This window comes from Ammodytes marinus, assembly GCF_949987685.1.
Source record: "Ammodytes marinus genome assembly, chromosome: 15".
In the NCBI taxonomy this organism is placed as follows: Eukaryota; Metazoa; Chordata; class Actinopteri; order Uranoscopiformes; family Ammodytidae; genus Ammodytes; species Ammodytes marinus.
Window position 1 is genome coordinate 16,976,394 of NC_137219.1, and position 12,616 is coordinate 16,989,009.

The 12,616-nt window shown below is 40.7% G+C and overlaps 1 protein-coding gene across 2 annotated transcripts; it reads right to left on the reverse strand.

The window, feature by feature from the left end:
* Window positions 1-1,209: 1,209 nt before the first annotated feature.
* spint1a (serine peptidase inhibitor, Kunitz type 1 a) lies at window positions 1,210-10,114 on the reverse strand. Of its 2 annotated transcripts, none has more exons than XM_080042765.1 (10): window positions 9,322-10,114; window positions 8,636-8,793; window positions 7,497-7,638; window positions 5,440-5,607; window positions 4,117-4,161; window positions 3,739-3,870; window positions 3,563-3,613; window positions 2,814-2,984; window positions 2,400-2,459; window positions 1,210-2,257 (listed from the first exon to the last, which is right to left on the reverse strand). In XM_080042765.1, exons 1-10 carry the CDS (start codon window positions 9,734-9,736, stop codon window positions 2,073-2,075), a joined length of 1,527 nt encoding a protein of 508 aa, XP_079898891.1. In that variant the 5' UTR covers window positions 9,737-10,114; the 3' UTR covers window positions 1,210-2,072. The 2 variants fall into 2 exon arrangements, with proteins under 2 accessions (XP_079898891.1, XP_079898890.1); XM_080042764.1 differs by having other exon boundaries at window positions 5,434-5,607.
* Between the last annotated feature and the right edge of the window lie 2,502 nt (window positions 10,115-12,616).

A 12,616-nucleotide genomic window follows, 5' to 3' on the forward strand; every position in this document is an offset into this window, starting at 1 on the left:
TACTTTCACCATCTGCGATCTTAAAAAGACAACACTATCACAAATGTCCGTCCAATGTAATACTATGTATCTTTAAAAGGCATCACATTTTCCTCAATTAATTTGTGACTCCAGAAAGAGGTCAGTTCACAGCAGCTATGTTCAGTATTAATCCTGTCCTCCTGCAGAAACACACTAATGTTGACAGGTGAACACTGTCTCTCAAACTGCAATTTGAATCTAGTCTAATTTACTGATATTGATAAAACAGAAGACTGTTTTATGGACAAGTGTTCCATATGATGTAAATGTTATGTAAATGTAGTACAGTCTATAGACTCAAAATACTTTTATGATCAAAAGTGCAGCTCGACCATAAATGATGAACATGCATTGAAAAGTGTTACCATATGCAGCTAGTGTTATTTCTATAACAGATTGTGTAGTGTGGAGGTTTGAAAATATCTGTATACTGTAAATTGGATTCTCAGGCAGGTTACTAGACTGTAGGACTGTTTGCTTATCTGCTCTGAGTTACTAGGACTTTACATGTTTAGCAGACACGATTTGTTTGTCTTATCTCTGTCTCACACAAAATGTGACAACATCAGTTGTTTGAAAGTAGCAGTTGAACACAAGTCGAAAGATCAGCTCATACATAACTGCCGTTGCAAGCTCCTAAGTTTGTAACCATGAAGTCTTTATGTTGGAAATCAGAAATTCTATACAGGTTATTAGGGTGAGCAGCAACAGCAGCCAGAATGTCACCGATAGAGCCCACATGTAATGAATCATAGTGAAAATAACTTGCCGGAGCAATATTTAAACCAGTGATGATCAACTTGACTGATCACACACAGGGAAACTGAAGGCTCAAAACAGCTAAATGGAGTTCAGGGACATGTGCATTGTATTGACTATTGATAGGTAACCTTGGAATACAAACAACTGTATATGCCTCGGATGGTAAAACAAAATAAAATGTCTCTAACTGAAATTGCACTTGAGAGAATGGAAATGTGCAAGGGGTAAAGCATCTTTTATGTGTAGCCGCAACGCAGCCATTTCACTTTTAGCACCAAAAACAAAGTGTGTTTCCCATAAGACATGGGAGACAGTTGCGCACAACAGTCATTAATCACACTGAAGTCCATAAAAACGGTCCAACCTTTTCAAACAAGTACGCCGTTTTTGCAAGACAAAAGAAAAACTCTTCCAAGTATCTTTTCGGTTAATCTTTTTGTTTTATTTATTCATCGATGAGGTCATATGTATATCATATGCACAGCTGATAAATGTCAAAATGTTTAATATTCAACAGCTAAGCTACAGAAAGGTATGAATAAGCATTATTTAACATATGCATTATGCTTGTTTTAAAGACACTTTGACAAAAAAAAACCTTCGCAAGAAAAATATTACAATCTCAAACTCCTAAGATTATATACAACATGTAGCATACGTGTAATCCCATGTAACAATGTATAAACAGGATAATAAGAACAGTGAAAAAGTGATGAAACTGGTGTGGCAGGACTTTATGAAGTTTAAGGGATCACAGTATAACATCCAAACAAAATACCAATGGGAAAAAAGCTCCCTTTTAAGTGGATGCAAGGGAATCTAGACTCTAGAAGGGCCAATGTGGACCAACAGGCAGCTAAGTGTCCGATTTTAAAACCAAAAGGGCTGTCCACTGACAAATATCAGATCATTTGATGGAAGCAACCAAGCAGAGCAATGATGTATGATATCCAGCAGTAATCTACCTCTGCACTAATGAAAATCCTTCCTTTTTTAAAAACTCATTTAAAAAAAGGGCAACTGCATTAAAAAAAAAAGCTAAAAGTCAAATTATTAGAATTCTCGTTTGAAGATATTCTGCCTTCTGTGTACATCACACTCACAAAAAAACACGTCCACACATGGACAAAGTGAAAAGCGATCCCCTCAAGCTTTCTGACTTAAGTCAATGGACGTTTGTTTTCCGCTCTCATCAATCTGACTTTGTGCAGCGTATGACACGGCTCGGGCAGCCAGTGTCCTGCCACCAGGATGGAGTGTGGTGGAGGTGAAAGGACAGGACTGAAGGGTCAGATGGGCTTGGTGGTGCTGTTGTAGACCAGACGCTCTCTGTCCTCCAACGTCACCGGGACGGAGTTGACGGGAACGCGTTGGTGTTGTGTCGTTTTCTTCTTTCCCTTTAAGCAGCAGTACAGGAGGACGCCTAGTAGGATGAGGATAGCCACACCCAAGGCGGCGGCTACCGCTATAATAGCTGTCAAATGAATGATGTAAAACACATATAGCTGTAATGGAGGTGGGTTTAGAAAGGCAACTTACTGAACAGTAAGGAACTGGAATTCAAAGCCGATTTTTTAAGGAAGATATGGCTTAAACTGTGAAGAAGGGCAATATACCTGTCTCGTTATCACCCTCTAGACGTTCATATGCCCCCTTTCTTGCGAATATGTCCTTTTCTGAAACAAATAGAAGACAAGAGTTTTTATGTGGAATGTGACAAGAGCAGAACATTCAAAGAGTTCTTTAAACATATGTTTTGGCCACTTTGGGGCAGCATAACAAGCTGTGAACATGACACTGACATCACTTTTAAGTATTAAAATTATATATCATTGTAGGCCTAACAATGGACCGCTTTAAAAAAAATAAAAATAAATAATGGATCAAAGTCAAAATATAAATGAATGTGTGGACTGTGTGACTAGTCTGAGAGACTGAATGTGGGGGAAATGGACGCTCACCAAATAATAGGTTAATTTACCAGGATGTAAATATTGTCAAAAAGCCGTTAAACACGAATGATCACCCACCTGTTACCGTTCTGCAAGTTCTCATACAGATTTCTTCCGTATCAAATCTGTTGTCGTTTCCTGGGCAACCACCGTAGTTAAAACGGGAGCAGCTTGTCGAGCGGGGGTCGTAGTACCACTTGGTTAAACTATCCCTGCAGTTCCCTGTGTCAGGAAGCTCTGTGCATCGCACTGTGGGTGACATTGTTGTTAGTAAGAGTATAATCAGGTGTCAAATTACAAAAAAAATGGAAGAAAACAAAAATCCTCCTTCCCCAAAAAACCCTTAGAAAGCTCAAATCCACAGCAATTGCTTTAAGTACTAGTGCAGTGCCCGTAGGAAGCAGGTCTGCTGGTTGTGTCCCACTCGTCACTCATTCAAGCTTTGGTCGCAGCAGCCAATCAAATCAGAGGGAGGCGGGGTTTAGCCAGAGACCACTTCATGCCGGTCGTTACTGTGGCCTTCAGTGTGCCATGTATTCGCCGCCAGCATGATATAAATATGATAACTTCTACATATTTGGTCCAAAACTTCATAATAAAATCAAGGATGCACACCTTTGTGCCATGCACAAGCAATTTCCGGACGCTCAGGCCGATCTGACTAACAGTGAGAGAGATATGCGAGTCACAGACAGACACACAGACAGACAGACGTGTCTTGCTTTATAGACAGACAGACAGACAGACAGACAGACAGACAGACAGACAGACAGACAGACAGACAGACAGATAGATAGAAAAATATACAGTTTATAATTTAAAATCACCTTTTACTTCATCCACTGGAATCGCCAGCAAAATACGAAATCTGTCGTCCACTAATAGGAAGAGAGGCCATAATTCAAGTTAACATGTCTTTCAAGGAAACATTTCCTTATTGCCGCATTTTGAATAACATGAGCATGTATGAAAATAAGACAAAGTTTGCATAGTCACTGCTTACAGTCCTTGCATTTCGCCTCGTCTGAGCCGTCACTACATTGTGGGGTCTGATCACACTCCAAGCCCGGGTCTAGACAGCAGCCGTTTTCACAGGTGAATTGCTCTACGGTACACGGAGCACCGCACTTTTCTCCTGTGGCACACAGGCACAGAGGGAATTGTCACTTGCACTGCAACTAGAACTGTCTGTCACCTTACAAAATGGCTAGAGAATATCGATTTATCTCAGAATTGTTGTAAAAAACTACAACAATGTTATATTTATTATATGCTCCAGTAGATTTCATTATTTGCATTCTACTTGTGCCTAAAAATATCCACAACAAATTGAAAGGAATATCCAGTCTTCAATGGTGTGAAGGAAATTGTTTTTACCTACCTTGGTCAGAGGGAATCGGTAGCAATCTACCACTTCTAACACCTCCTTCAGAGAGAAAATAACAAAATTAGATTAGAATTAAAACCAGGTTAAAAATTTAATCATTTACCAGTTAATTAGTGTAGACCCCAGGAAGTCACAGACCCAGAGAAGAGCTAGTTTGGCACACGTGTACATTTTAGACTTCTCTTTCAGTTCAGATTAAACAAACAAAATATGTTGTGTCTACTGGTCCAATGGAATTATATCAAATTAAATGTTTAAAAGGACAAAAACAGATCATCTAAACACTTAAAAGTTAAGAGTCAGTGATTCTAGAGAATGCTTGTTGTCAAAACCAGTGAATATCTCCTCACGTTCCGCTTCGTGTCCGTACTGTGTGTGAGCACTTCCAGTGTTAAAATCCAGTGTTAATACACAGTTTAGGCTCCGTAAACTGGCATTTTGCTATCTACCCTCCCCCTTTGTTTACATACCAGTTTACAGAGCCAAGGCTGTGTATTAACAGCAGGTTTTTTCACACAGTACTGAAAGGAAGCGGATTGTGAGGCAACTTCCACCGAAAAAAAAAAAAAAAAGAAGATTTTGCCGACAACCTTTCTTCAGAATTGCTGACTCTGCCTTCAACACAGTGCCAGACAACCAAACATTTGCAGCACACCTAAATGTTCTGGGCCAGGCTAGCAGTTTCCTCCTGTTTCCAGCCTTTACGCTAAGCTAAGTTAAGCTCTCCCATCTTTGGCTGTAATAAAGACAGTAAATATTTCCCAAAATAGCATATTAAGCCATTAAAGCTGGGGTGGAGGATTTGGGGAGAAAATGGCAGTTGGGATAGAGATTCGAATTCAAATACTTGTTCTCTTTGGTCCCTCCCCTATGGTCCCTCCCTGACAGGCTCTACACCAACAAAGTCGTGCCAAAGTGAATGGACAGTCCCAAAAGCCAATAAGAACAGAGAATCGGAGCCTCGCTCTGATTGGTCAAAGTGTACAGCTCATGTTAACTTTGACCAATCAGAAATCATATACCCCAGCTTTAAGTTCTGGTGATTTTTATTAATGCCATTCCAGCTAATGTTTCTCCGACTATTTCCATATTTTCAGAATAAAAAAAGACAGAAAGAACATAGATACTAAAGCCACCATGAGTAGGATTTGGATATGTCTAACACTGGCCCAGTAGTGGTATAAAGCATGCTCCCACGCCACTGATATAATACTAAAAGCAAGACAAATTAATAAACATCAACAACACACAAATAAAACATGACACCATAGAGAATCCAAGAATGAAAGTCCATAGCACATATAGGCCTACCGTTACCGTAGCCTTCGCAAGCTTTGTCGCAGTCATCCTTGGTGAGGTAATTGTTGAGATTCTCCGTGCAGCCCCCGTAATTGAACTCCTCACACTGCTCTGAGGCAGCGTTGTAATGCCAGCGAGGGTACGAAGCGCGACACGGCCCACTCTTCTTCGGGGCCATGCAGTGGTCTGGTGGGACACAACAATAAAAAAAGAGGAAGTTTGATTCACTATCTCTATATATACACTCTCTTATGTATGGACATTTTGACAATCCCCGTCTCATTTTTGGAGCAACATCGGGTTGATGACATGAAGCACGAAAACATATCAAAAGGCCCATTACTTTGTGTTTCCTCACAGTGCTCTCCCCTCTGTGACAAGTTTGAGAGTTAATGATGTAAACGTATGACATACTGAGAGAAGTCGTCACTCTAAAGGCTGGAAAATATTGTGTAACAGATGACTAGACCGTCAACAATGTTACACATGTTATTTTACTATCCATAAACCAGTTTGACTAACCATTGTGTAGTTTAGTCTTTGTCTAGATTGTGGTGGGATTTTTGCTTTGTAGTTTATCCTAACTCAATACTGTTGGTGTCTGTCGTGAGCAGACAAGACGCGTGATTACATTTGAAGTCATCTTGCATTGACGGAGTGAAAGAAACTGTGTGTTTGGAATGAAAGTGAGGTTGGAGAAGGGGATGTAGGCTGTCTGCATGTGGTTGATGATACATGTTCGTGCTGTACAACACAGCCGTTTCAAGAAGTAGACGAGACGAGGAACTGAAAGCTACACTGTCATTATTTACCACATTGTCTCCGATTGTGATTGGTGAATGAGTTCTGTTGTTATTCAACCCATTCATCTCTGTGGTGTAAATGTGGTGGCATTGACATGTAGACTAGAGTCACTCACTGCCTTGCATCACGCATACTCCACAGGAACACATTCCTTACACTATTAAGGACACACGCTGTCAATTAGTAACTGAGCCACTGAATGGTTAAAAAGTCACTTTTTGTCCTTCAGTCTACATTCTAACAAGAACATGCAAATGCAGCCACGAGTTAAGAAAAAGAAAATTGAGGATTTTTAAAACGAGAACACTTTAAGACTTTGAGAGCAGAAGAAGATAACTTTGGAGACTCGCCTTGTTGTTTGTGTAACCCAAGCTGAAACCAGACTGACAGGTTTCAGTGAGTTGGGGGTGGAGAGAGTGGGATGGGAGCAAGGAAGCAATACAAATAATTTAAAAAAAAAACACACCAGCCGCATTGCGTATTTACGCTTTTGAAGAAAAGGCTAGACATAGGTGCACAGTGACAAGAGAGCTCCACTGCTGGTTTCTGTTTTGTGAGTTGAAAAGTGATATGGATTCCTCATATAGTCACCTAGGGGGTAACTTTTAATAAAATAGCCTTTCCCTGATTAAGAAACTGGGACAGTTCCCACCATTGTAAAAAGCAGAGGATCTGGTCTAATCTCCTCATGACGAAAACCTTTATCGCTCCATCTTCACGTCATCCAGTCCACAGGAATTAGGCAAGCGTGTCTCGACAGGTTTGATGACAACTAGCATGGGACAGCTCATGCTTGTGAAAAATTCCAAACAATCAGTTTGAGTTCCTTAGAACCCCCATTTAAAAGAGAAAATCGGATTGTTACAACAGACCAATCACAGACGACCTGTTTGAAGATTAATTTTAAGAGCTTTTGAAATGTGCTGAGAAGATATCTACACGTCGTCCATACTTGACTAAAATGAGTTTAAGAATGTGCTTAAACAATCGAAGGGCATCCTCTTCTCTCTAACCTTTGTCCCAACTTCAAACACAAGTCAAGTGACTTTGTATAAGTGAAAACAATTGACCACAAATACAGCAGAAGCATGACTCATGTTTACCACCGAAACTCAACCTTTTCGTGTGCCAAAGGTCCCCCCTCCCTCCCGAGTCTACACTTAAAGTGAAACGGCAGCAAGCAAATTGTTATATATTTCTGATATTCAAATGTTTGGATTATTCTGAGGGGTTTCAGCCAGCTGTTTTCCCCCTCAGTCTAACACACTCACGCGTGGACTGCTCCTCAGTGAGGACCAGGACGGTGACCTTGTCAGAGTCCGACTGTCCGTTGCTGTCTGTGACGGTCAGCTGGAACTTGTACACGCCGGACGTCAGATTGGACACCAGGATCTCGTCGTTGAAGGAGGTTTTCTAAGAGAGTTGTGGAATGACAAAGCATTTGTTATTTTGTTATTATTACCTACAAATGTGATTCTTGACAGTAGATTATCTGGTGTCACATAACAGAGGTCAATTTAGAGGTAATATGAAACCACATAAACACAGGATATCTAAAAGGAGTAGTTAAATTTTCTTTGTTCAAGAAACCATTCCTTTGACTGTGTGTGCATTTTTGAAGATGAAATGGGCAAAGGACGCTCAATCAGATACTTAGTTTATCTCAAATACTGGTAGTCAATGGGAGAGTTAGCCTGCCTTCACCGACAGTCAGTAGATAAACTGTATTACCTTCACTAAACGGTCCTGTGTGCTTGTTGGGATCTGCTTTTTTTTTTACCACATTATGTTGCAATGTTAGAATCACTTAGATAGCGGTAGGAACCCGTGCAGTTCGCAAACCTCCGTGGATGTGCTTGACAGTAGGTCAACATTTCAAAATGTCAGTGTTTAAGAGTTGAAGAGCGATTGTAGCGAATGATCATAAATCAAAAAATATATAATGCAACATTATAACGTGGTAAATAAACAAGTCACAAAAACTGTTTAGTGATGTTGTAAAGTGTATCTTCTGACTGTCAACAGAGGCAGGCCAACGCTCCCTTTGTCTCCCAGTATTTCAGCTAAGCTAACTATCGATAAGCAACCTTTGCCCATTTCTCCTTCAAAAATGCACTGACAGTTAAAAGGAATGGTTTTCCGGTGTCAACTTGTCTTGAATGAGGCAACAAGGTAAAATTTTTCTTTTCTTTTGACCTATTCCTTTAACAGTCTAGGGGCCGGTTTCACATGCATGGATTAAGTTTAGCTCTGGACTAAATTGTACCTTTCAATGGACAATCTCAATTCAAATGTCCATTTAGTCCTGGACTAGGCTTAATCCATGTCTGTGAAACTGGCCCTGGGAGTATTTTCTAAATGTCCCCAAACTGTGGGTAGATCCTGTTCGAGCTACAGCGTCTTTATTTACTTGCAAGACAGCATATGGATACACGGTGAGCATGCTCCACTGGTAAGACACAATGGCGACATCATCTTTGCTCTGGAAGCCGTTCAGTAGCACGTCGTCCTGAGGCTGGACCACCTTGTCCTGGCCTCCATCGGCCACAGGCGGGCGGTCAGTTTCATCTGGAGAGAGACGGTGGCATCAGTACTACACATCATGCAAGGATGCACACTGTTTACATAACACATCCAGAGACAGTGGGAGTTTCTAAGAGGCAGACACTTGAAGCAGGGAGGGGGTGGGGGCGTAAATAGCCTGGCATGTGTGAACATGGTTAATTGAAGGTTTTTTTTTACCCCCCTACATCTATTGCCTCACACATCCTGATTGCAAATGGGGTTACAACACAAACCATGTTCTGACTTTCAAAATAAATTATTCTAGCACAAATTAGATTTTTTTCTGAAAAAATCCTTGTTTCCTTTTAGGGAAAGGAAACTTTACAGTCTCTATTTTAGACTAGTTTCAAATTACTTTAAATTATGTTTATCATATGGCCCTTTTTCATGCTCTCTAATCAATTCTACATAAACAAAACAAAAGTATGACCGGTTCCCTACAGCCATAGATCTTGTCAACAATGCGGGCCCAAACTGGGAGAAGCAGTGATTAGATCTCACAGAATTAGTCACAAAGAGTGTTGGTCTCACCAGTTGATGCGTCCTCTTTCAGATAATTCTCATACAAGGAGTCCTCGATGTAGCTCATGTATCCGTCCTTCCTGACGAAGCGGCAGACGTAATCATTTTTGTAGAGACAGTCAAACAGATAGCAGGATTTGACCATGCCCTCCTCGGCTCCTCGCTCCATGAAGGCGACATTGCACCGCGGCTTCTTGCAGCAGGCGCTCACGCAGTCCTTGTACCGATTCAACTCGGGCGACGAGATGAACGTGGCCCCGTCTTTCACGGACTCGGCCGCGTCGAGAATGAAATCCTCCTTTCCCTTCTTGAAATGGGCCAGGCATTCTTCACCGACCAGTTGGCCGAAAGTGGCGTCTAGAAGCGAGAGTAGGAGCAGGAGCGCAGTCGCTGCTCCAAACTGTCCTTTCAGGAGCGCATTCATTCTTAAAAGTGTCCTGTAGGCCTATAGGCGATATATTTCCACACAAATACGATCCAGTGGTCACCTGTAACGACAACAAACTACTCTGTACGCCTAGGGAATAATACAAACAAACAAACCAAAACAATTCGGCTATTGTAGGCCTATTTAAAAATCGTCTTTAGGGAGTGTTTAGGCCGCAAACGGGGGGAAGCATTTCGCTTCTCCTCACAAATAAAACCGCCAGTTAAAGGAACTGAAACTTGCCGACACCTGTTGTTTCCCCAGACGGATCCGATCTCTTGACAAGTCTGAAACTCTCAAATGAGATTCACCCTTTTGATGTCGACACAAAGAAAATATCCTGTGCAATCGAAGACATTGCACAGGTGAGTCACCTGAGAGATACAGGAAGTGAAATTCCACTCCCGAGATGCCACTCCCTTCAAACAAAACCAGGGCAGACTGGGCTTGTGTGCGCGCGCCTGTGTCTGAGAATGTAATATAGGCTACAACATGCAGACATTTACAGCGGTTTCGTATTGATTAGGACAGGGGATGAGGCACTCTCATCGACAGTAAGAAGCTGATTTCACATAGGCTAGCCTACCTTATTATATTTTCTCTCTCCGCTGACGTAAAGCCAGAACATGTAGGTGTAGTAGGCCTACGTGTGGGGGAGAACTGGGGAAGTCGAGCCAGTGAGTAAAATGATCCCGAATGTGTTTATATTATGGTAAAAACACAGCATAATTATGGAAGTTTTGCCATAGTCCTAACTTGTTTGGATGGGTCACTGTTCTAAAACCATGATAATTAGACATCATAATTTTAATTCCCATGGATACACAACAACCTGAATATGGTAACTTGTAATTTGAATTAAAAAAAAACACTTTAAAATCTATAAAGTGGCTAATTTTACCCCATTGTCCCATTCTCGCTTTTTGTGTTCATTGAAATTGGTTGTCAAGACATAGCCTATATGTTTTGTATTTGTGCGCTGAAAGGGAAGGATCTTCATAAATATAACACGTTTTTAGGAATTATACTTTGTGCAATGTTTGGGCTTTTCCCCTTTGCCTTTTAAGGGACTGGACTTGGAGAGTCCAATTTTTACTATGAGCAAGGAACTCCTGTTGCCAACCTAACTATACAGTAATGTCATTATATCAAATACAGGCGAGATAAAATGTGTGAGAAAGGTATAATTAAAATTAAAAATGTAATAATAAAAAATGAAATAAAATAAATTACTTTTATTAAAATTTATTGCATATAACTTTTCAAGCATAGAGCATAAAATGCTTTCTATTGAAGGCTGATCAAATAAAAGGCAATAGCACATCAAGAAAGAACAGCATAAAAGTCATGAAACTGTCAACAAGGTTAAAAAACAACAAAATAGTTATACATATATAGTATGTCACACACAACAGTGAAAAATAAATCAAGCAAGACTGTGTGGTGGTCATACAAGGAAGTGTCTGAGACAATGCCAGCAGAGCTAATAATACTAACAATAAGGACATCGTTTCCACACAAAGGACTGTGGGCCTCACAGCTTTCTGTGTTCTGGATTTTGTCTTTCAAAACTCACGATTTCATCCAGAAGGTGGCAGTATGATCCTGTCTAGGGCTGAAGGGGCAGTTGACAGTGAACTGAACCTTTTTTTCTTTCTCTCTCTCTCAGAGCTGTAAAACATATTCATTCATTTTCACATACCGAGATCTCATTAACAACATGACCTGTAATTTAAAATCACAGGACCACAAATCTATATTTCAACAAGCGTAGTGATTCGGAGATGATTGGTACACTCACTGAGTTATCCATTTGCCATATGTGATGAGTCACGAAGCCACCTATGAAACTATCAACAACCTAGGCTGGGTTACGAAGGAAGTGGTCGCTCAAATTACACAATGTAGATGAATTGGGTCAGTGACCTAGACTAACTCTGCGTTCCAAATCACATAGCCTACTTTTACCTTTTTACTGTACTACATACAGCTGGTTTCCTTACTTCAAAATGCAGTTGGATGTATAAGGGCATCCTAATATTTTTTGGCATACTTCATTTGACATCCTTAATCTTTTCCTGGCATACTAAATAGTATGGGTATTGGAACGCAGGGTGAATCTTGATTCCCGTCCAATGTAGCCAGAGGCGAACAGATTTCTGAAAAAAAAAAAAAAAGAACCACAAACTTTTACATCTTTTAAGACATTTATCCAACAGTGAAGATAAGTAAGTGGAGGGTTAGGCTTATTTACTGCCTCTGCTTTCTATTTTCTCACCCATAGATTGGTCACCTGGACGGGTCTGAGTTGAGAAGGCCTTACCATGGTCTCCGGCCCACGTCTTTTTTTTTTTATACTTTTTTTTCCCGACAACCCGACAGTGCTGAACCGTGCTGCATAAGATGAGATGAATGAATTTGTTTGCCTGGAAAGGTGAGCTGCGAGAGGCACTCAATAATTCATTGTTTGTAACAGACGGTGCATCAGTGGGTGAACCCGCGCAGCAATGGCTGATGGATGGTCCCTGCCAAAACAAAAAAACTCCACCCCATTATTCATATCGTAATAGGATCTGTGGAAACTCTGCAGCCCGTCGTCTCCATTGTCTCAACTGTAATAATTTGGCAACTGGCAGGTAGAACTATGAATTTCTGACCTTGGGATGTGTGCTGCCGACCGTTGATATTTGACTTTGCAAATATTGGATGGTTTCAAGACTCATATTTAACATTTGATTTTTCCAAACAGTTTTAAATAGCGCTTCCCTGTTCATCCAGTATTTATGAGTGTGTGCCTGATGACGCCAATTGACTCCAATGCTTATTAAACATACACCTGATAATGCCTAAAAGGACAAGTCTGCTATTACACTAGAG

Bases quoted from the DNA above. Each gene is read 5' to 3' on its own strand.
- spint1a (XM_080042764.1), bottom strand. From the start codon at position 9,736: ATGAATGCGCTCCTGAAAGGACAGTTTGGAGCAGCGACTGCGCTCCTG. The intron at 5,608-7,496 runs GTGAGTGTGTTA...GTGTCCCACCAG, and splicing joins CACTGAGGAGCAGTCCACGC to ACCACTGCATGGCCCCGAAG. The intron at 3,614-3,738 runs GTAAGCAGTGAC...TCTTCCTATTAG, and splicing joins CGAGGCGAAATGCAAGGACT to TGGACGACAGATTTCGTATT.